This window comes from Artemia sp. Qi Xiang Cuo, chromosome 3 (genome assembly GCF_049724085.1).
Source record: "Artemia sp. Qi Xiang Cuo chromosome 3, ASM4972408v1, whole genome shotgun sequence".
Classification (NCBI taxonomy): Eukaryota; Metazoa; Arthropoda; class Branchiopoda; order Anostraca; family Artemiidae; genus Artemia; species Artemia sp. Qi Xiang Cuo.
In genome coordinates this window covers 24,823,932-24,846,911 of record NC_142796.1, presented here as the reverse complement: position 1 = coordinate 24,846,911, position 22,980 = coordinate 24,823,932, and the positions used below count along the sequence as shown (strand labels likewise).

The 22,980-nt window shown below is 34.3% G+C and overlaps 1 protein-coding gene across 1 annotated transcript in view; it reads right to left on the bottom strand.

Moving 5' to 3' along the window:
• Positions 1-12,872: 12,872 nt before the first annotated feature.
• Ppox (protoporphyrinogen oxidase) overlaps positions 12,873-22,980 on the bottom strand; it is a 56,892-nt gene continuing 46,784 nt past the window's right edge. Inside the window, 3 exon segments of the mRNA XM_089086010.1 lie at positions 12,873-14,966; positions 17,597-17,622; positions 17,625-17,702. Of these exon segments, the coding sequence (XP_088942136.1) occupies positions 14,643-14,966; positions 17,597-17,622; positions 17,625-17,702 (428 nt within the window). The 3' untranslated portion in view covers positions 12,873-14,642.

The following is a 22,980-nucleotide window of genomic DNA, read 5'->3' as shown; positions in this document are numbered from 1 at the left end:
CTATCCTCAATTATTCTTTGTTTTCCAGAGGTAACAGTTGCAACTTATCCAACAACTGATCCAGACTGTTTCAAGTATTAATCCTACTAAGTTCTGGTATCCTTTCTTTACATAATTTTGAAGGAAACTAGACGGCGCTCTGTCTCCCCTGGTATCCGAAGTCTTCCATGCGGCACTGTCATTTGCACGGGCTTTGAGTTGTTAGAGATATTTTCTGTCCCAGAGCCAGCCAATGTTATATACGCCTCCAAGCGACTCTACGTCATTTCTTACCACTGATCTTTCTTCTCGCCTTCAAAGCAATGTTTTAATTTCAAAGAGGCTGTGCTTTAATAACAAACTTCGATACAAGCTGGTCTTCACGCCTTGGACAGTGGCCCGTGGATCTCAATGTTGAATACTCGTTCAAAATGCCACGTGTAATGGCATCATTGCATCTCCTGAAACGCTAAAGACACGTAACCGGGCTTGTTCGATAAGTAATCTCGGAATGTTTGAACGCAACTTAACAAAAAATAGGAAGATTGCAGTAAAATTTCAGATTAGTATATACTGTCTAGTCTTATTTTATAAATGGTGTCTTTTTGTAATAAAACCTTTTCTTTTTATTAAATTCAACAGCCACCATACTCTCAAACCTGCTACCTAGCTGAAAGCATTAATAAAAATAGATGTCAGCCATGTATAGTTTATCATTTGACACAGAAAAAATTGGAAATCACCTTATTTAACCACTATTCATAAATTAAAGTAAAACTAATGAAATGCAAGATAAAGAAGTAGCTACTAAGCTAATTGAAAGCTTGCAAACAGAGCTGAAGAACCTGAATGAAAGAGTATTGAAATTGCATGCAAAATGAAACAAAAAACAGTAAAATTTAAATGACAAGGATTCCTGGCAAAGGTATCAATTTATTTAACAAATAATATATTTAGTTATTTTGCATTTAACCTTAAATAAACTCAAATGCATCAGATACAAATTTTGAGATAGAAAATTTGTTGAAAAAAATGTTCAAAGTTCTGATAAAAGAAAACTCTGGAGTCAACACAACCCCCCAGGGCCTGGGGGTAGGCATTGAAAGTTACGCCCTGGGGCATATATAGTGAAGGGATGCTCATATAAAATTCTTAGAGGGCTCATTTGATTGGAAATTGAAAGTTGTAATTCACTTTTTAAGAGTCAAAAGGGCAGCTAGAGGGCAGAGTGATCAGAGGGCAGCTAGCCTTCCCCCACACTCCATTTATTTTTTTCCCACAGGTACTTAATATAGAAGGGGTCATTATATAAAATTCAAACGGGGCTCATTTGATTGGAACTCGAGAGTTCTAGTGCCCTTTTTAAGAGTCAAAAGCGATTGGAGGGCAACTGCCTCCCCCCCAAGCTCTTTTCCCCAAATACATCTGATAAAAAATTTGAGGTAGCCATTTTGTTAAAAATAGTTCAAAGGTCAGATAATAAAAACTCTTATGTCAACACCCCCCCCCCCCAGGGCCGGGAGCAGGCGTTGTAAGTATTGCTCTGGGGGCATATATGGTTCTTATGGAAGGTATGCTCGTGTAAACTTTGGAAGGCTCATATGATTGGAAATTGAAAGTTCTTGTTCACTTTTTAAGAGTCTAAAGAGATCAGAGGGCAACTAGCCCCCCTCTCCACGCCTTGTTTTCCTCAAACCCATCCAATAAGAACATGGACAGAGCCATTTTTTCAAAGTAGTTCAAAGGTCAGATAACAAAACTCCAGTGTCAACATATACCCCCAGGGCCCAGGAAACAGGCATTGTAAGCTATGTCCTGGGGCCATATGTGGTTCTTATGAAAGGGATGCTTGTATATGCTTCAGAGAGGGTTCATTTGAATGGAAAATAAAAGTTGTAGTTCATTTTTTCAGAGTGAAAAAAGATCGGAGGGCAAGTAGCCCCTCCGCCCTCCTCGCCTGTGGGTGTATCAGATGGATAAACCCATCCGATAAAAATTTGACGTGATGATTTTGTTAGAAATAGTTCAACCATCAGATATTAAAACTCTGAGGTTGACACAACCCCCCAAGGCCCAGGGACAGGCATTGTAAGTTATACTCTGGGGATATATATAATTCTTATAGAAAGGATACTCGTATAAACTTCAAAGAGGACTCATTTGATTGAAAATAGAAAGTTCTAGTTCACTTTTAAAGAGTCAAATGAGACCAAAGCTTAATTAGTCCCCTCACGCCCTTTCTCCCCAAACTCATCTGATAAAATTTTGAGATAGACATTTTGTTAAAAATAATTCAAAGATCAGATAAGAAAAAATCCAGTGTCAATACAACCCCCCAGGGCCCAGGGGAAGGCGCCCTAAGGGCATGTATGGTTCTTATGAAAAGGATGCTTGTGTAAACTTTATAGAGGGCTCATTTGATTGGAAATTGAAAGTTCTAGTTCACTTTCTAAGAGTCAAGAGAGTTAAGAGCAACTAGCCAGCCAGTTTTTTGGAAATTGTTAAAAAATTAGATAACAAAAACTCCCCCCAGGGGATAGGTGTTGTAAGTGTTGTCCTGGGGGCGTATAGGGTTCTTATGAAAGGGATACTTGTATAAACTTCTGAGGGGGCTCATTTGATTTGAAATTGAAGGTTCTAGTTCAATTTTAAGTCAAAAGATATCCGTGGGCAACTAGCCTCCCCCCAAACACCCTTTTTTCCCCAAGGCCATCCAATAAAATTTTTATAATAGCCATTTCATTAAAAATAGTCAAAGTCAGATAAGAAAAATTCCTGTATTGACGGAACCCGCCAGGGCCCAGAGGCAGGCATTATGAGTAATGCTCTATGGGCATATATAGTTCTTATGGAAGGCATGCTCATATAAACTTTGGAGAGGGCCCATTTGTTTGGAAATTGAAAGCTCTTGTTAACTTTTTAAGTGTCAAAAGAGATCAGAGGGCAACTAGCCCCCCCCCCTCCTCCACGCCCTAAATGCATCAGATAAAAACTTTGAGATAGACATTTTGTTAAAAAGAAGTTCAAAGGTTATGATAACAGAAAACTCCGGTGTCAACACAACCCCCCAGGACCTAGGGGTAGTCATTGTAAGTTATGCCCTGGGGGCATATATGGTTGTTATGGAAGGGATGCTCATATAAACTTCCTAGAGGGCTTATTTGATTGGAAGTTGAAGGTTGTAATTCACTTTTTAAGAGTCAAAAGTGATTGGAGGGCAGCTAGCCTCCCCCCACACTCAGTTTATTTTTTTCCCAGAGGCACTTCATACAGAAAGGGTCATCATACAAGTTTCAAGTTTCCAGTCGTTCAAGTTTCAAGTCGCTTTGTTCAAGTTCCCTCTGGAGAAATTTTGGCAAATAAGTCATAAAACATTGTTGGTACTATCCCATTATCCGGGCCTCTCGGGTTAATCACCATAGACAAGCCAATGATAAAACCTGTTTTTGACGTCTTAACTGTTATAGAGCAGGCAATGATAACAAGGTTTTTATTTCGTATACGATATTAAACTGTGGTTTTTGGGGTTTAGGGGTGAGGTACCTAGGTCAGGTTACGTATTTAATATATGCAATACTTTACCCCCACCCCCACCCTCTATTTACAAAAACATAGCCCAAATTTGTTTTTAAACTATTATATATTCATCCTATTTTCTTTCATTAGCAATAACCAACCTTGACTTTTTAGAGAGGCCCGGATAATGGGATAGTACCAAGTTGTTTCCTAGGTAGCGAAGTAAGCAGCAAATCGATGGACAGACAATATACATTCAGCAAAATCTTGGTGCAAAAACAAGTTTTTCATTGAGGAAGAAGTCATCAACTAACGGCAACACTATAGTGTTGCCTCTGATAGGCTTAATTGTTATCCTGTTAATAAACTGCATCTCTGTAATGGTCCCAGACATATCTCTAAGCTAGAATACATACAGAACTAAAAGAAAACACTAAAACAACAAAATTCTTACTTTATAATATGGATCATGTTTCTATTAATCATATTATCATGTTTCCTTCTACATTTTTAAACAAAATTTTCTCTAAAATTCGATTGAAATCAATTGGACAGACTGTTTTCATAAATCAACAATTTTGAAAACTTGTTTTAAAGAAAATAGATGACATATCACAAGATCATAAACAGTGAATAAGTATACTAATTAGGATTAGACCTAGATATGGGATCATAATGGTAATGGTGGGGGGAGTGGGGTTGTGTTGCATTGTCAGGGTGACAACTGTTGTATTAAAAAGGGAGCATAAAATAAGGAATCTATCATAAAACCATGTTTGTCTTTTATAAATAAGTTTAGCCAAACTGAAATTTTATCCCCTTATTGAATTCTTTGAAATTTTCAATACTTAATTGGGATTTAGGAAAGCTCTGAGGCTCAGAATACTTTCCACAGTCACATGGGTGACAGCAGGGGGGGGGCACAGCCCACCCTTGGAAATTTTGGACTATAAATCAATTATAAGGAAACCAAAGGAAAGAGAGCAGAATAGGGAAAAAAAAAGTGTGTTTCTTCATTGTTGGCTGCCTGGCAATAGATTTTAGCCCTTAATAAGGAAAATATAAGTTCTAATTTGTGACTGTGTGACACTTTTCCAGTTTTCCACAAATATTTTTTTATATGATTTGGTTGGAGTAGCAAAAAAAAAATTAAATTCTTCATAGCAATGAATGGTAAGTAATTAAGGATCCTCTTAATAACAAAAGAGCCTAATTATTGATAAAATTCAATCAAAGAATCAGCTTTTTATCCTGATCCTAAATATGTATTTGTTTATTAGTAATTAGTGCACTTAATAGCACACAAGAAAGTTTATATAATTATAGAAAACACGAGGAAAACAACTTAAAAATGGGCACTTTTTGTAAAAATATAACAATCAACCATTGCTTACATTGCAAGAGCACCCATGAGCTGGATATATGAAGCAACTATAATCAGAAATATTTCCCCTGAACCAAGTTCTGACAATTTCTATATTTTTCCCCCAAAGAGATACGTTTTTTGTGCTTTATTATAATTTTTTTTTCAGGAGTGATAGTATTTATCTAGTTGTCACTTTGAAAAAGATTAATTTTTTACATTTATGAAGTATAAAGGTGTCAAATATATAGTTTTTGGTATTCAAAATTAAACTAAAATATTGAATTTTTTTTTTTTTTTTTGATTTTCTTAATCTTAGTTTTAATGTTTTACTTTGAACAAACTATTTTAATAATGCATTACTTTTTAAAAAAACTGATTATAAATGCATTTAATATTTTGGTTATTTATAATCCAGTTCAAAACTGTCAATATTGTTAAAAAATATCTGTCCAATCCTTCAGCATTACTCAACAGAACTGAATGCTGGGGGTTTATATCTTAGATTTTGTAATCAGGCTATTGTTTTGTGTATTTTTTGTAATTACTTACTTGTTTTCATTTTAACATACTTTTATTTTAATTGACATACTTTTTCCATTGGCTTTACAAAAATGTTTGTCTCTAAGCTTCATTGATTAAAAAAAGTTTTTTTTTTCAACTGAAAGTAAGGAGCAACATTAAAGCTTAAAACAAACAGAAATTATTGTCCTTACTCTTCAGCTTACAGTTTTTCAGTACTTTGAAACATGTTACTTTTTGTTCTAATTAAATGACCCTTGTGTTTCAGGAGTTGTCTTTACAGAATTGGGAAAAAAAATTAAACTAACATAAAGAGCAAGGTGTTGAGGAGGGGACAAACCCCCCCCCCATATAATTACTAATTTCTGTTTGTTTTAAGTTTTAATGTTGCTCCTTACTTTCAGTTGAAAAAGTTAGTGTTTTATTTAATTTCTGATCTTTTTCAAATAATGCCAGGATACCTGGCTCCACCTCCACAGAAAAATCCCCCTCCCCACAGACATATCTTCTACCCAATTCAACCCTGGCACAAATTACCCCAGACAATTGTCCTTGACATCTCCCTGCATAAAATTGAATTGGTCTAAGAGAAAGCAATACATTTAAAGAAATTTTGTATAGGATTTCTGGCAAATTTACCCAATTTAAAATTTCCCCTGAACAGTTCACCCCCCCCCCTGGAAGCTTCCCTCAATATAGAAAATTCTTGCAGTACAAAATACTTCCAGCAGAAAATTTGTCCTCCCCACCTGAAAAATGTATGCATACTTCCCAATAACAAATACTGTATGTAAACAATGGGCAAATTTTATAACTTAAAAATCTTTCCCATGGGCTGTAGGGGCTCATTTTATGTCCAAGGACATTGTTATTCGGCCTTTCAACTATGCTGAACAAAAAAGTTATTTCTCACTTTTGATTGGACAATTTTGGGAACAAAGGCATGGGAGGGGCGTAGTTGCTCTCCAATTTTTTTGTCAATTAAAGATGGTACTAGAACTTTATATTTCCATTAGAATGTGCCCTCTCTTGACATTCTAGGTGCACTGAGTTCAGGGCCATTGTTTGGGGGTGGCATATACCCATGTCCTTTGAATATCCAGATCTGGACCCCTCTTGCCCCCCCCCCCCCCTAATAAAAAAGCTGGAGATTTGACCCTGACTGGGTTGATACAATCACCCCTGGCAAAATAAAATTATTGATACTTTTAAATCAATTAGCTTCTCAGAATTTAAATTGATTGCAAATTAGTCATTTTTGGTGTAAAGTCATAGTTTGATACCCTAAAATACCAGCAAGCAAGAATTTCCCCTGGCCTAATCTTTATGGTCACTTAACAAAGAGCTTTAAATTTACATTTGAATGAGCTCCCTTCAAAGTATCTTGGACCTATGGTTTGATACAATCACTCCTGGGAAAAAAATTCCACATTTTGAAGATTGGAGCTTGAAACCTCTATGGTAGGGTTCTTTGAAGTATCTAATAAAGGGATTTTTAATAAGATTGCTTGCTTTTTGGGGGTGTTTTCCTTTTTTCAAAAATCAGGCAAATTTCCTCAGATTTTTTGTTTTGGGTGGGTAACAATAAACTGAGAGAATTTTATATATTTAGAATCAGCATAAAAAGCCAATACTACCCGTGTACCAATTTTCATGAGAATTTCATTTTTAGTTTTGGTGAATTTTGGCCCAAGTCATATTATACTTTCAGTTTCTTATCACAAGCTATTTGATAAGATTATCTTGTGAGGAAAATTTTTCTGAACCTGTTCATTTTATTTAGTTGAATAGGACAATAAAAAGAAAGAGGGTTGTTTTGACAGCTAGATAGTAAGTTTGAATTTTGTTTTTCTTTCACTATCCTATTTTTTTTAATGTCTTATTATATGAGGAATTTAAGTTTGAGGGGGAGAATTGTCCTGTTATGAAAGAGGTGCATTTTACATGGCTGGTATGCTATAAAATCAAAATGTGGTATCTATGCAGACAGGAGGATTTTTGAGTATGTCTATTCTTTCTATAAATTATTCTAAGGAATTTATGGAAGCAATAAATCTTTCTGTAATTTTTTGTTTGAGTTTATTTAAGGTTAAATGCATAATAATTAAATATATTATTGGTTAAATAAATTGATACCTTTGCAAGGAATCCTTGTCATTTAAATTTTCCTGTATTTTATTTCATTTTGCATGTAATTTCAATACTCTTTCATTTGACAGTGTTTTTTTCCTATAAGTATTTAAACATGGAATTTTTCCTGCAAAAAAAACATCCTGAAATTTATTACCTGTCACCCAACCACCACTGTTATTTTGGCATCTGGCCCCCCTATAAAATGTTTGGCCAGTGCCATTGCCTAGTCATGTGTGCGCTGTACATTTATTTCTAAAGTTTATACAGCTATGAAATTCATGAGGCATCATTTCCCTTCTAAGGTATAAGGAGTGAAGGTAGCCTAGTTAGGCAATGTTTAGCCTAGTTCAAAAGAAATTCCCTGAACATTAGGCCAATGTAAGCTCTGGGTCTATCCTTGAAAGTTCTATTGATCTTTGCCTCTTGAGAAAGGTTCTTCAGCTCTGTTTGCAAGCTTTCAATTAGCTTAGTAGCTACTTCTTTATCTTGCATTTCATTAGTTTTACTTTAATTTATGAATAGTGGTTAAATAAGGTGATTTCCAATTTTTCTGTGTCAAATGATAAACTATACATGGCTGACATCTATTTTTATTAATGCTTTCAGCTAGGTAGCAGGTTTGAGAATATGGTGGCTGTTGAATTTAATAAAAAGAAAAGATTTTATTACAAAAAGACAGCATTTATAAAATAAGACTAGACAGTAGATACTAATCTGAAATTTTACTGCAATCTTCTTATTTTTTGTTAAGTTGCGTTCAAACATTCCAAGATTACTTATCGAACAAGCCCGGTTACGTGTCTTTAGCGTTTCAGGAGATGCAATGATGCCATTACACGTGGCATTTTGAACGAGTATTCAACATTGAGATCCACGGGCCGCTGTCCAAGGCGTGAAGATCAGCTTGTATCGAAGTTTGTTGTTAAAGCACAGCCTCTTTGAAATTAAAACATTGCTTTGAAGGCGAGAAGAAAGATCAGTGGTAAGAAATGACGTAGAGTCGCTTGGAGGCTTATATACCTTTTGTTGGCTCTGGGACAGAAATTAGCTCTAACAACTCAAAGCCAGTGCATATGACAGTGCCTCATGGAAGACTTCGGATACCAGGGGAGACAGAGCGCCGTCTAGTTTCCTTCAAAATTATGTAAAGAAAGGATACCAGAACTTAGTAGTAGATTTTGAAGTAGATTTTTCGCTCTCATCAAAATTACTTACTACTGCTTTCTACATCATTTTCTATTGCTACTGGATGTTATTACAACAAACCCAGTTCAAAGTGGGACTTGACTATTTCCTGACTTTTTATTTAATTTTGTTATCAAACTTTGTTGCCTTCTTCCGAATAAAGGCTATTAAATCGATATTTCTGGAAAGCGCTGCAATATTTTATCAGCTGTAGAGTAAAATATGGCAGAATGTCTTTGATTAAATGTACTAACCAAGTGTTGTGCTTCATCTTTCCCTGTGCATGAATGGCAGCTAAGAAAAGGGAACAAAATCTTACTTAGTGCTTGGTCTTTTTTTAAAAGAAAATCAAACCTGAATAAATTCATGCCACTAACCATAAATTATTTGACCATTTTGAATCAAGAAGATGCAGAAAGTTGCTCTTTACTTTTAAAGACAAAATTCGATGTCTAGAGCTGACTATTGAAATGCAAAATGTTAGTGTAAATAGTAAGGATACGAATCTATTATAAGTGCAAACTCTAAACCCTGTTCTTGGAAGCCTATTGAAGGAAACAAATGAAACATATAGTTGAATAAAAAACCTTAAGTCTTAGCGGGCTTATGAAACTAAGTGAATTGGTTCTAAGAGAAAAGAAATTTGTTATCTAGGAACTAAAGGTATTGAGTTTAAGAATCAATAGGCTAGCTAGTAAACGTGAGAAACCAAATCTTTTACTAAGCCTGTTAGCACGACAAATAATGGTAATTATCAGTCCCCAACCATGTCTATTCTATGTTTCCCTTTACTCTAATTATAAAATTTTTACTGAAAGTCTTTTTCAAAGTCTTTTAATTGTCAATTAAATACGATGAATATTAATTGCATTACTGAGAACAATGAAGCCCTTAAGGTGACTAGGCCAGCTGCATAGGCCTATTAAAAATGCAATGTAATCTGGAACCAGAACTAGGTTCAATTGTCTCTGACCCAAATAGTAAGATTGTCTCTTACCCAAATTGTAAAACCCGTCTATCAAAATCATAAAACATAAATCGAAAAAAAAGTCTCACGAGAGAACAGACACCGGGTTTACAGATAAGAGTATTTGCAAATTTCATGAAAAAATCCAAATAGTAATAATTAAAACTGTAAAACAAGTCTCACGAAAGAATTAGCACCCGGTACTTATAGAGTATTTGCAAAATTTATGAGAATATAACAGCAAGAGAGGCAATAGTTGCAGTTATTTAAATTTTTGCAGAGTAATAGACAAACTGCTTACTCTTCCTGAGGCTTCAGATAAATGTTGAAAGAGGTAGTGGGGAGTAGGAATTAATTAAAATCTTTCGCTATGCAGCTAAAATGTTACATTCCCATATCTAAAAGCACATAGATGGAAAAGGCAATGCTGGTCATCATCAGCCCCGCTAGGAAATTTTTTGGGGTAGCAAATACTGCTTAGTTTTCTAAGCAATAGAAACTTAGTTTTCAGCAAATTTAAATGAAAATATTTTTCTTTTTCTATTTATAAAAAGTACTTCAATGTATTTAAAAAAATGTATGTAATGTATTTATCGATAAGAAAATACTATTGTAGAGGTTGTGATGGCTTCAGTTATGTAAAAGATCATAAGTCTCACAGAATTTCCATTCATACAAAGAATAATATTCCTTTTCATCTAACTGTAACTATTTAGTATTAATATTAACAAGGACTTTTTACAAAAATTACTATTCATCGCCAAATTTTAAAGTATATCCAAATTTGATCCAAAATTGAAATTGCAGATTTAAACGTAGGGCGGTACTAATCAACATACAATTACTGATTTACACATTTTAAAAGCAGTTAACCGGGGATTTAAGGGACCGATACCTCAAATTATATCTTGGTTAGGCCTGGGTATGATTTGGAAAATAATCGCAAAATAAAATAAAAAAGAGCTTTTTAACTGAAAGCAAGGACCAGATTTAGAACCTATTTGAACAAAATATTCTTTGCATGAAGGGGGCTGTCTACTCCTTAGCTCCCAACTCTTTGCTGTGAAGTTTGGCTTTTTTCCAAATTTGTAAGAAAATGTGTAATTAGAAAAAAAATATTTCAAAATAAAACACTTTTGTTTAACGAACAAAGCGTTGAGAAGGGGGCAGTCCCCATTATATACAGAGTAATTTATTTTAAATTTTAAACTTGCTCCTTACTTTAGTTGAAAAACCTTTCTATTTGTTTAATTACATTTCATGAAACTGCAAGGTTTCATGAATACAATACTTTTGGTAGCCCAGAAACAACTATCAATATTTCAGTGATCTCAATTGGGATTTTGATGGATAATCAAACAGCTCATGGTAACGAACTGTAAGTAAGGACCGACCCGGCTCAATAGTAACCGAAACTCTAAAAAACAGAAATTTTGTTAAAAAGAATTGGCTTATTATGCTGATTTCTAATATACAAGTTTCATTAAGTTTAGTCTTACCCATTAAAAGCTGCGAGCCAGAAAAAATTTGTCTGATTTTCAAAAAAGGGGGAAAGACCCCCTAGAATTCATAGAATTATAATGAAAAACACATCATCAGATTTAGCGTATCAAAGAATACTGTTGTATAGGTTTCAAGCTCATATCTGCAAAAATGTGGAATTTTGTAATTTTTGCCAGAAGAAAGATCACGGACGCGTTTTTATTATTTTTTCCCCCAGGGGTGATCGTATCGACCCAATAGGCCTAGAACATCGGGAGATTGTTTATTCTAGTATGAAAAGGGCTGTCTGCTCCTTAGCTCCCTACTCTTTACTGTGAAGTTTGGCTTTTTTACAAATTTGTAAGAAAATATGTAATTAGAAAAAAGATTTTTCAAAAAACTAAAACACTTTTGTTTAACGAACAAAGCGTTGAGAAGCGGGCAGTCCCCATTATATACAGAGTAATTTATATTTATTTTAAATTTTAAACTTGCTCCTTACTTTAGTTGAAAAACCTTTCTATTTGTTTAATTACATTTCAGAGGGTCACTAATTACCGTTACTTTCTTCTGGGTCAAAATTGTTGTCCTTTCCTGTATTGGAGAGAAAAAAGCTTTGTGAAAAACATACAGGGAATTCCATTTCATGGAACTCTGCGTGAAATATAAATTGTCGAAACAAGGAAATCAAATTACAGGAAGATTCTAACTAAGTTAATGATTGGTTGCATTTTGTGCACATTTCATTAGCAATGCTTAATCAACGGGGTTCTTCCATCACGTTTTGATTTTGATTTTATTTATCTGATTATCGATAATGGTGTCAGCAATTTTATCTTCAATATCTTTTTGTGCTCTCTAGCTTGTTAATTAGATTCCTTGGCTTGATAAGTTGCGCTTAACACAGTTTAATTAAAAATCGACCCTTGATTTAAGTTTGCAGATGATTTGTATGTGTTGTAGAAATCCTTAAAATGACATTGACAAGTTCAAGCTTATATTAAGCGTACCCAAGAACAACTTCACGCCCAGTAGCAGTGCCATTTTTAAATTTCAGAATGAAACCAAAATGTAGTAAGAACATAATTTTTGTTTAAAGTGGCTTATTATTTCCTTGACTTGACGGATCATACCCTTGGCCTACCTTAGCAACGAGTTAATCTTTTTTCTAACTTAATTTATTGTACTTCAGAGCAGCACTATTACTTTGTAGCTTTTCTTTTGGTGATCAGCAAATTTCAGCACAGCAATGGTAAGAATGGACACTCGAACATTTAATGAGAGAAAAGAGAAATAATCCTTTCTCTTTCACATTTTTTAATCCTTTCTTCACAAAGAAGTGAAGAAAAAAACCTGAAACGATTCTTAAAGTAAACTTCTTAACAATCATTTAACGTCAAAATTGTGCAGAACATATTATGTCTAAGAATTCTGTATATCTAATTATTTCTAGAGCATAATTTTTGCTGCACCTAAAGAATTTTTACAAACACTATCCCTCATAGCTGCAGCTTTCAAGTCTTTTTATTGCTATATAATTTTTCTTCTGGTATTAAAAAATATCAAAAAATTATAACTTGAATTTTGACAAAAATTGTCCTAAGAAGCATAGAGTGACCGAAAGTAGCCACTTCAATACTTTATACTCTGATTTTTTCGTGGAATTTTCGAAAGCTTGTCAAAACTTGCCCTGGTTTCAACATGAAGCAATAAGAGAAATCCATAAAAAGATAATTGTATTTATAAAATAATCAAAACAAAATTTGTATATACCAATATCACAGAAGTGCAAACCCTTCGCAGCAGGCAGTGCAAACCAAAAACGTTTTTAACGTGAAAACTCACTCTAGAAAACTTAGACAATTTGAGTATGAATACATAGTCAGTCAAACAATTAATATATATATATATATATATATATATATATATATATATATATATATATATATATATATATATATATATATATATATATATATATATATATATATATATAATCTAACAAGAGCTATACTCGTAACAAGTTCATAAAAATCTTTCAACAGAATCTGTTACATAGGTAAGCTGACCACAGCAATAAGAACTACATTAAGGCTCAGAACAATTTTAGTTTTCCTAGATTTGATGCCTTAGATTCATAGATAAACATAGCCAACATTTTAGGTAGACGGCAATGAAAGAATTTTCTGACAGACTTTGACCCCCCCCCCCCCCTCAAAAAAACTTTATCATTGCTCTAATCTTACCCCCGAGGCTATTCGCAAAATCTTAGGATCAAGACATTTCTTTTCGTATATAGGTGTGCATATATTGCACACCTATATACGATATATATTTTATCTATTTATAATATAATAAATATATTTATTGTGCATATATTTATTTGGGTATATATTATATTTTCTGTTTTCAACCTGAAAAACCAAAAGGACGGTTCTAGGGGTTTAAAGACGTCAAAAATCAATACAATAGTCATCAATAATGTATCTGCCTCAAATTTGCACAGGAATAACTGTTTTCTATAGAAACAGTAAATACAGAGTACAAAGTTTGTACAGAACGTACAAAACGTTGGTCAACACTCTTCTCATAACCCTTTTTCCTTCTTTTTTTTCGCAGTTAACCGTTTAGTCATATGAAGAACAAAATATTCTACTAAATTACAAGCAGGTTTTATTTCAAAATTGGAAAGGGAACCATAATAAAAGCAGGAAAAACTTCCCTTTAGTTCAGTTTTTGTTTTGAGTTATTTTTACAATAATGAAATTTAAAAAAAAAAAAAAACGGCACAAAGGAATTTATTGACTGCTCGTAAAAATTAGGGATTTAATTGAAATTGTTTTACATTGCTGTGTGACCAGCAAAAGTAGGTAACAATTACAATGGGTACCTGAATAATATGGCTTCATTGTCAGGTAATCTTAGTGATCTTTATGACTGATCTAAGTCAGACTGATCTAAGGTGGAAGTATAATTTTTTTTTTCGTCCTCACTCGTCACCCCTACCTCCATTGAAGTAAATATGACTAAAAAAGCGCGTTCAAAAAGAGTGCCAGATGAGCCCATTCGTTTCAGACACGATTAAAGTAAGATGACTAATTTTTTATTTAAAACGTAAGCCGTTCTAATTTAAAAAAGCAAGTAAAATGTCAAAATAAAATTGAAATAAAAGGTACACGGATGAGGATGTAGTTAATAGATTTAGTAAATCTTAATTGTCAAAAGCTGGAATGGATTGAAATGCGAGATTTATGCATTTCAAAACAATACTTCAATCTTATCTTTAAGCACACCAATGCTTACCATTTTCTATGTTAGCTATCGTACATTATTTAAAACTACAATATTTTTCAATAAAAAAAAAAATAAAAAGGAAAAAAATTTATAAAATCTTTCTTTGGAACAATTCACCTCAGCAAAATTGCAAAACCAAACCAAAACCTCTTTCTTTATTTACCAGACACTATTAAGCAGGTTTTCCCAACCCAATTCCACCTATCTCGCAAGCAAATTTTCAGCAGACCGTATGCCATTTAAAACACAATCATTAACACTAACTCCCTTATATGACGCACCGGTAACTATAATTGGCAAACTCTCCTTAGAAATAGTTTCGTCAATAGCGTTAACACGGCCAGTATGTCCTACTGTATACTGGGGAATGCAATCTTTCAGTATCTGTACAGATTTCCGGTGCGGTTCTTCGTTAATCCCTAATGTCTTCGAAAGAGAGAATTTGCAAATTTCTTCAAGTTCTGTAGGAGTCGTAGGCTGATATCGATTGCCACCGTACATAACAGTCAATATCGTCTTGTCACCCTAGAAAACGAATATTATAATGAAGATTCCTTCAGAAAATAACTAAAGTAAAAATTATAGTTGAAAAACTCGCACAAAAATAACATCCATGGGCACTAGCTTATTTTGCTCCATGCAACACAATCTACCTCACGAGATTTATATTTTCATAATAGATGGCAGACTAATCATTATTTACTGTTATGTTCACAAATTAATACGATGTAAGATCGTCATTTTTCTGACAGAAGTGTAGGCAGGATTTCGTTTTGGGAGGATTTCGACACATTAAAGGACAGGTCAAACTACTGAAAAGTCCTTTAAAAGCCGTTATGCAATCAGGATATCCTCGTTTTCATTGGGCTTATCGCCTTGAAAAAAAGAGCACTAAATTTAAAATTATCTTTGAAAATAACCAATATGAATGCCAAAAAGGGTAACCCATACAGAAAATATTATTAAAACTACTAGCACTTAATAATATGCATTTAATGAATTGATCTAGAGTACCAAACATAGTTATTCAGTTCATTATTTGAATTATTCACATGGAAGAGAGAAGGGGGGTTATCAGGCAAACATTGTTCATTGAGTATGACACCTATTTCGCTCCAGATCACACCGATTTTGCTCCAGACAGCACCATTATGCTGCATGAAAGAGTATTTTTCAAGGCAGGTGGACGAGTAATAGTAACTTGTCAGTACGTCCTTTGCTGAATACATTACCAGACTGTTACCTACCCAACATAAGTGGACGTAGCAGGGACGTACGAAGGGGGGAGGGGCGACCTCTCCCCTGATATTTATAATGTTCTAGAATTTTTGGGCGCTTATTATTCAAATTATCATATAAATTCGTTTTTTGTATGATTGCTTCTCTAGGAGAGGGGGTGAAAGAATTTTCCGCAGAATTTTTGTCAAGGGGAGAGTTTTCCACATGATAGGAAATTTTCTGGAGGAGAACTGGTTGTCCGCGGGGGACAACCAGTTTTAAACACTTTTAAATTTGAAAATTCGATCGTTATTAATACGCTTGAGGGAATTTTCCACGGGGGAGAATTTTTATGGGGGGGAGGGAGGATTCTTCTTGAGTTTATTCTCTTTTGAGATTGCAGCAATGCCCGACGAATAGGCTACTAGTAAATACAAATTCTAAGGCTCAACCTGTTAAGAGCACCGAGTCTACTATGCCGCAGTGTTGTACCCTTCTTTTTCATTTGTGACTATCTTAGGAACTACATTTAATTTTGAGAGTTCGTTGGCTGTTCATGTTCCAGAGCTGGCGAAGAAATGAAATTGTGGTTTACGGATGTTGGTGGTCATCTCTTGCTTAGGTTTTCTGGTTTACTAACTGAAACCGGCATAACCGACATTTATTCTCGCTCTCCTAGATAATTTGTGTTTGTGAGTTCTCAATAATGAGCATCTGAACAATGGTTTGTCGGGAATTTAGAAACAAGATCTAAGGGTATACTTTTGGAAAATATTTATTGACTACAACTCGAGCCTGAAATCACTAAAATTGACCAAGTCTTCACGAGCGCCATTTTCAGTTGACGATCCACTCAGTCCACTTCTTGCTTTCAAGTTCTCAGTATCATATATTACTACCACCTGCTTTCCCAGTGCTCCTTTGATATCCGAGATCAAAACGAAACAAATTTCTTCCCAACCCAGTAACCTGACAAAAATCATCCGTGGCCAAATTTTCAAATGAAAATTTTCCTACAAATTTCCTTTCTGAAGAAAGGATAAGTGCACTCAAACATCCCAAAATTGCTTATCCGAAAAGTCCGGTTATTTATCCTTAGCGTTTCAGGAGACGTAAATTATGTCAGAGGTTACTTGAAACGGTCTGGGGTAGTGGTCTGATAAGTTACACCTGCTAACCCAGGAAAATGCAGGATTACTGAGGATAAGTGACGTCATATGCGAACAAAAATATAATCTTTTCAAACATGGAAAAATATGTAAAATAACATGGAAATAAAAAAAAGAGACAGTAATTATGAAATGTAACACACCTTCAAGGGTTTGTAAATCAGCTATGTTTGCGGTAGAGTACACGTGATTAATGTTGTTGTTGGTCTAGTTGCCTATGGTGTTTCAGCTAACAAGCTGTCAGATAAGTATTTATTGTTATCTTTAACGGATTACACCGAGGAAACTTAATATTACGATTGAATGATTCGAATAAGGGAACGCATTCGATGGGTTTTTGTTTTTGTCTTTAATAATGTGAATTAACTTTAAATAAACATTCCAGGCCGTTCTCAGCAAAGCCCATATTTAAATGAAATAAGACCTGCAAGTAAATGCTATCGTTAAAACTAAAACAGTCCCAGAATAATTACTTTAAGGAAGTTCAACCGCGAGTGAACAGGAAACAACACGAAACGGGCAACTCAGTCAGGTATATACCAATAAAGCACATGTTTTTAATGCGATTCTTGCTCTTTAGCAGCTAGCTTAAAAAGTATTTTTATCAGAGGTTTATTGGTATAGGCTATTGGGTTTGTAATATAATTTGTTAAATCACTTTTAACAACAAAAAGTGAATAATATATGACGAGAAAAGATAAGCATTTCTCGGCATGAAAACGATGCTGAGAAGAATTCTAGGTAAGCCATATATATCAACTGACTTACCTGAGGAAAAGAACAGGTGTCAAAACAACTCCGAGAACAGGCAAATCTTGAGACGATGGCACAAGGAATCCAAATGCATCCATTTGTAATAAATATTTTCCAGAATATTAAAAATTAGATAGCCCAAAAATGACACACAATCTCACAGTTTGAAACAACACTTAAAACGACAGGGGAGGGCAGAGGGGTCAGAGGAATTTGCCTGGTTGGTTATATAAAACCAAATAAAAGGTACAATTTTTTCTTCACATTTTCAGGGATCTACAAAAAAAAATTGCTGAAAATCCCCACTAAACAGTTCATATTACACTACTATACCATGAAAAAAACCGACTTTTTTCATAAGAAGATTGTATTTCGCATAACTATTTTGTTTATTTTATTTTTCTTCGGATTTCCAGAGGCAGAAGGTACTGTGAACCAATATTTTCGGGGGGGGGGGTTGCACAATCAGTATTTTCTGTTAATATGTGCCAAAGAGCCCACAACAGTATTCCATGAAAGGAACGGCAATTTTTTTCGAAAACAATTTGTATTTTGCATCGTTATGCTGTTTATAATATTTACCAAATTATTATACCTTCTATCATGCTATTTTTAGAGCAAAATAATCCCCATAATTCCCTCCTGAAAACCTGTATAAAAAATGCATCTTAGTTTACCCTGGAACAAACGAAACTTCTCCACACAAAGTTTTGCTTTACATCATAATTTGATTTGTAAATTAACCAACAATGATTTGTAAATTAACAATAAAAATGTTTACTGAATGGTGTTAGCTCATCAAATAGATTGGACAAAAAAAGGTGAAAAAAAATGAGAAGAAAAGAAATTATTAAATTAGCAAAAAGAAAGTTCTGTAAAGCTAAACGCAAAAAGGGTGAGAACTTAATTTATTGATGACAAAATGGAAGTAAATCACGCGAAACTAAACCAACAAAAACACATAACAGAATTAAGTCAATGGAATTAAAAACCACCTTTAACACCTAAGTATTAGTAAGGAGAATTTATCCCCACCCCAAAACATCAGAACTTTCAGAAATTTCAAGAAAACTTTTCACCCTGATCATAAGTAACCCGTCGACAAGAGTTTACATGAAAAGGTAGCAAGTTGGTAACAGCTATTTTACCCCATTATGACATTGAAAATAATATACATAATGAAAAGCAAAAATTAATTAAAGGAAATGGAAAGCAAGAAACGAAGAAAAAGAGAAAAACAGTATAGAAAAGCAGCAAAAGCATAATCCGAAAAGGGAGAGGACCTTCTCCATTTATTCCTTTCAAATGAGCCCTCTCCCAATATTCTACGGCCACTGCTTCGCTACGAATACCCCTAGTCAAAAGGAGGGGGGACACACCACTGCTTCCCATGCAAAAAAACAATTTTACTCAGGACGAGGGATTGAATTTTCTATTTTCTTAGTGATACTGTGGAGTTTGGACTAATCTGAAACAAACAATTTAATAGAGCATAAGTAGTACAATGGGATTCCTTATTTTATCCTCTTTCCAAATATTATGGATGTTTGTCTACAATGCATCGCCCTTGGTGTTCCCAGATATAGTCTTAGCAAATAGGAAACCATAAAACCAACACTAAAACAATGAAATACTTACTTTATAATATGCAGCATGTTTCTATTAATTAGATTATCATACAAAACCTTCCACTATTATCCAAATTTAAAAATTATTTTCATTAATATTTTATCAATACCAATTGACATCGTTTCAATTTGGGTAAATTGTAAATTGCGAAAATTACCCAATTTTACGAGCTTTGCTCTCTGTTGGGGGTATATGTTTTTTTGTTATGTTCATTTATTCCTTGTTTTTTTGGAAATAAAATGTTCAGTGGTGAAATTGAATTTCATCAGGTCAAGAACAGAGCTATCTGTTATACGACACATCGCGAGACAACGAAGAAATACATCATTACAAGAAATATATAGGCAAGAATATAGAAAAAAGAAATATATCATTAAGAATATTATTAAGGACCAGTAGGAAGGGCCAGAGTGCATTGTCAGAAAGTAACCATGATATTTGGGAAGAGCATAAAATAACGAATCTTATAGTACTACTTCATTTTTATTAAATTTTCCTTCAATATAATATATAAATAACAGTTTATATATATATTTCAATATAATACTTATTTCCTTCAGAGCAGCCCAAACCTACAGAGTTACCCTTGTCTATTCTGGTGACAAACCTGATTGTAAATTCCTAGCCCTGACAAGATACCACTGTCCATGGATAGTGTTTACATCAGCCGCTGTAATTATTCTAACAAAACAAATTCATAAATAAATCCTACATTACCGGTGAGAGACCGATGGATATCGCCAAGCCTCTTATTTGAGAGTCCTTCGGTTCAAACCTGACCGCTGGTCGCAACGATGAATTATACGTGTAAAGTGTGCACAATTTTGAAATAAACCAAATAATACAAAAACTTTCGCGTTATTCCTTGGGACCAATAACAAATAATTTTAGGTGATTTTTGTGTTTTAAACGTTGTATTGTATTTTCAAGCTTGTTCTGAAGTTTTAAATGATGTGATACATCTGTTGTTTATTTGTTTACGATTGTAGATTCCACTTTTAAATCTCGAAACATATTATGATTTGATAGTAACAACTCTGTTATTCCAAAATTTGGTTTTGTGAACTAACAGAAATTTGCCTTCAACAATCAGGACAGCAGAAACAAACCACTTTTACTTCGAAAGAATTTTTTGAATTAGTAGTGTTCCAATTGCTCTACTAGATAATGGGACGTAGAATTAAAATTTAGCTCCCTTCTTGTTTTATGTCGTAGAGCTATAAATTACTGTCTTGTTGAGACTTTTTAAAAACGTATTTTAAAGTTTTGATCATTATGGGCCGTAGTTCATCACATAGTTTTATTCATTGTTTTAACCTACATTTATACATTATCTTTGTCTACTATGGATGGTGCGCGTAGTAGCCATGCGATCTGTGTGCCATAAAGGAGCAGATCCAAGAGGTGGTTTTGGGGCATATACCCCAAATGTACATAATAATAACAATAAAGATATTAAACTAAAATCGTAAAGCATAAGACTAGAATTTAAAGCGCGTAAAACAATGTTTTATACATTGTTTTAACGCCATTCATTGTTTTAACCTACAATTATGACGTTGTTAATCCTCTTGCATACGAAGATGCAGTTTTTGCAAAAAAAATGAATTTCATTTTTAACGTTGTTTTGTTAATTGCAAAAGCACGTAAATGTAGCGATATCCTTTAAAATGAGTTGTTTAACAACTCTCTATGATGTTCCAGTACATTGCTAGCAGCGAAAAAATAAAATAAAAAAGGCCACATTAGTGCTACCCATGAACAAAAATGATTTTCCTTTTTGTCCAAGCCAGACAACTGTAAATTTCCTGGATAATAAGAATATTAAGAATAATGTAATAAGAATAACCAATAAGAATATTAAGTAAAGGTTATGAAATGTCTGCAAAAAAGAGGCACAATCCCAAAAATTATATAAAAACAGAACTTACTCTAGCCTTGACACCAACCCAGAAAACAAAAACAATTCGTTCTCACCCACACCCTAACAAAAGTAAGATTAGGTCTATCCCCACTTCGCTATTTCGCTGTTCGCTCCGACAAAAGAAGGAAGTGATAAAATCGAATGGATTCAGAAGAGATCACTCCAAATCATCTATGGAAGCTTCCCGTTGCCTTACTTTTTTTTTATCTAAAAGCAATTGAACTTGACTCCTTTTTTGTCCGTCCTGAGAAACTGTGCATTAAGTTTAGCTCAACACTCTCCTCCATCCCATCTACAAAAACTTCCTCCCGCCTCCCTTTGTACGACTTAGATCACGACACTCCAGTGAAGCGGTTATGAAAGTTCCAAAAGTGACACCGGCTTAATCCAGGTCAAGGCGCTATTCACGAAGCTTTGTTTGTGCTTTTAATATTTCGAAGCTTGTGCGTTTTGATAACATTTGTGCTCGTTGGTAAATTCTTCTTGTGTTAACCGTACTATAATTATTATATTATTTTTGATTAAAGATGTTTCGGTCATCATCGCCTGACTACTCTAACTAATATTACAATTCCCTTGAATTGACAAAGCCGTGGTCTCCTGGATCTATGCCCGACAGCTAGCCACTGTTTTACTGAAGGGTTGATAAAAGCTTTAAATGTTTTAAGACGATACTTAGCATATATAAAAGGCCTCTCCTGGTTCATGCATACGACAAAAAGCACGAGAAGGCTTCACTATCATGTTTACTTTGAAAGACTATTTATATGTTACGAGATCAAGTGAGGAAACATTGTAACAGAAACTCTACTTATGAGATTATGAAGAACTGTTTCTTTTTTTGAAATAAGTTGAAAAAAACTTTTCTACAAAATGAGTTTTTCAAAGAAAAGTAAAGAACTCCATTAAACCAAAAATAAGCGAAAATAGAAACAAATAATCTACCAAGCGTGAAACTACCACAAATCAGCATCAATAAATAAATGAAACCCAAAACGAACAGAAATCAGAGGCAACGCTGAAGCGTTGCCTATAGTAAAGGCCATGCGGCTCCAATGTTTTCTTATTTTTTTTCCCAGAGGCACTTCATACGGAAAGGGTCGTCGTAGAAACTTCAAAGGGGGCTTATTCGATTGGAAATCGAGAGTTCTAGTGCCCTTTTTAATACTCAAAAGTGATTGGAGGGCAACTAGCCCCCCCCCACGCCCATCATTCCCCAAACCACATCCAATCAAAGTTTTGAGATAGCCATTTGGGGGCGTATAAGGTTTTTATAGAAGGCGTTGTCGTAGAAACTTCAAAACAAGCTCATTTGATTAGAAATTCAAAGGGATAGTATCCTTTTTAATGGTTAAAAGTGATTGGAGGACCATTAGCCCCCCCCCCCCCGCCCATCATTCCCCCAAACACATCCAATGAAAATTTTGAGATAGCCATTTTATTCAGCGTAGTTGATTTTCAGATAGAAAATATATTTTTGAGGAGGACACTCTCTCACAACTCTCAGGGTAAGGATTCTAAGTTATGCCCTGGGGGCGTATAAGGTTTTTAAAGAAGGCGTTGTCGTAGAAACTTCAAAAAGTGCTCATTCGATTTAAAATTCAAAGGGCTAGTGCCCTTTTTAATAGTCGAAATTGATTGGAGGGTAACTAGCCCCCCCCCCCCACGCCTATCATTTCCCCAAACACATCCAATCAAAATTTTGAGATAGTCATTTTGTTCAGCGTAGTTGATTTCCAGATATAAAATATGTTTTTGGGGAGGACACTCCCCCACAACCCTCAAGGCAAGGGTTTTAAATTATGCCTTGGGGGGCCGTATAAGGTTTTTATAGAAGGCGTTGTCG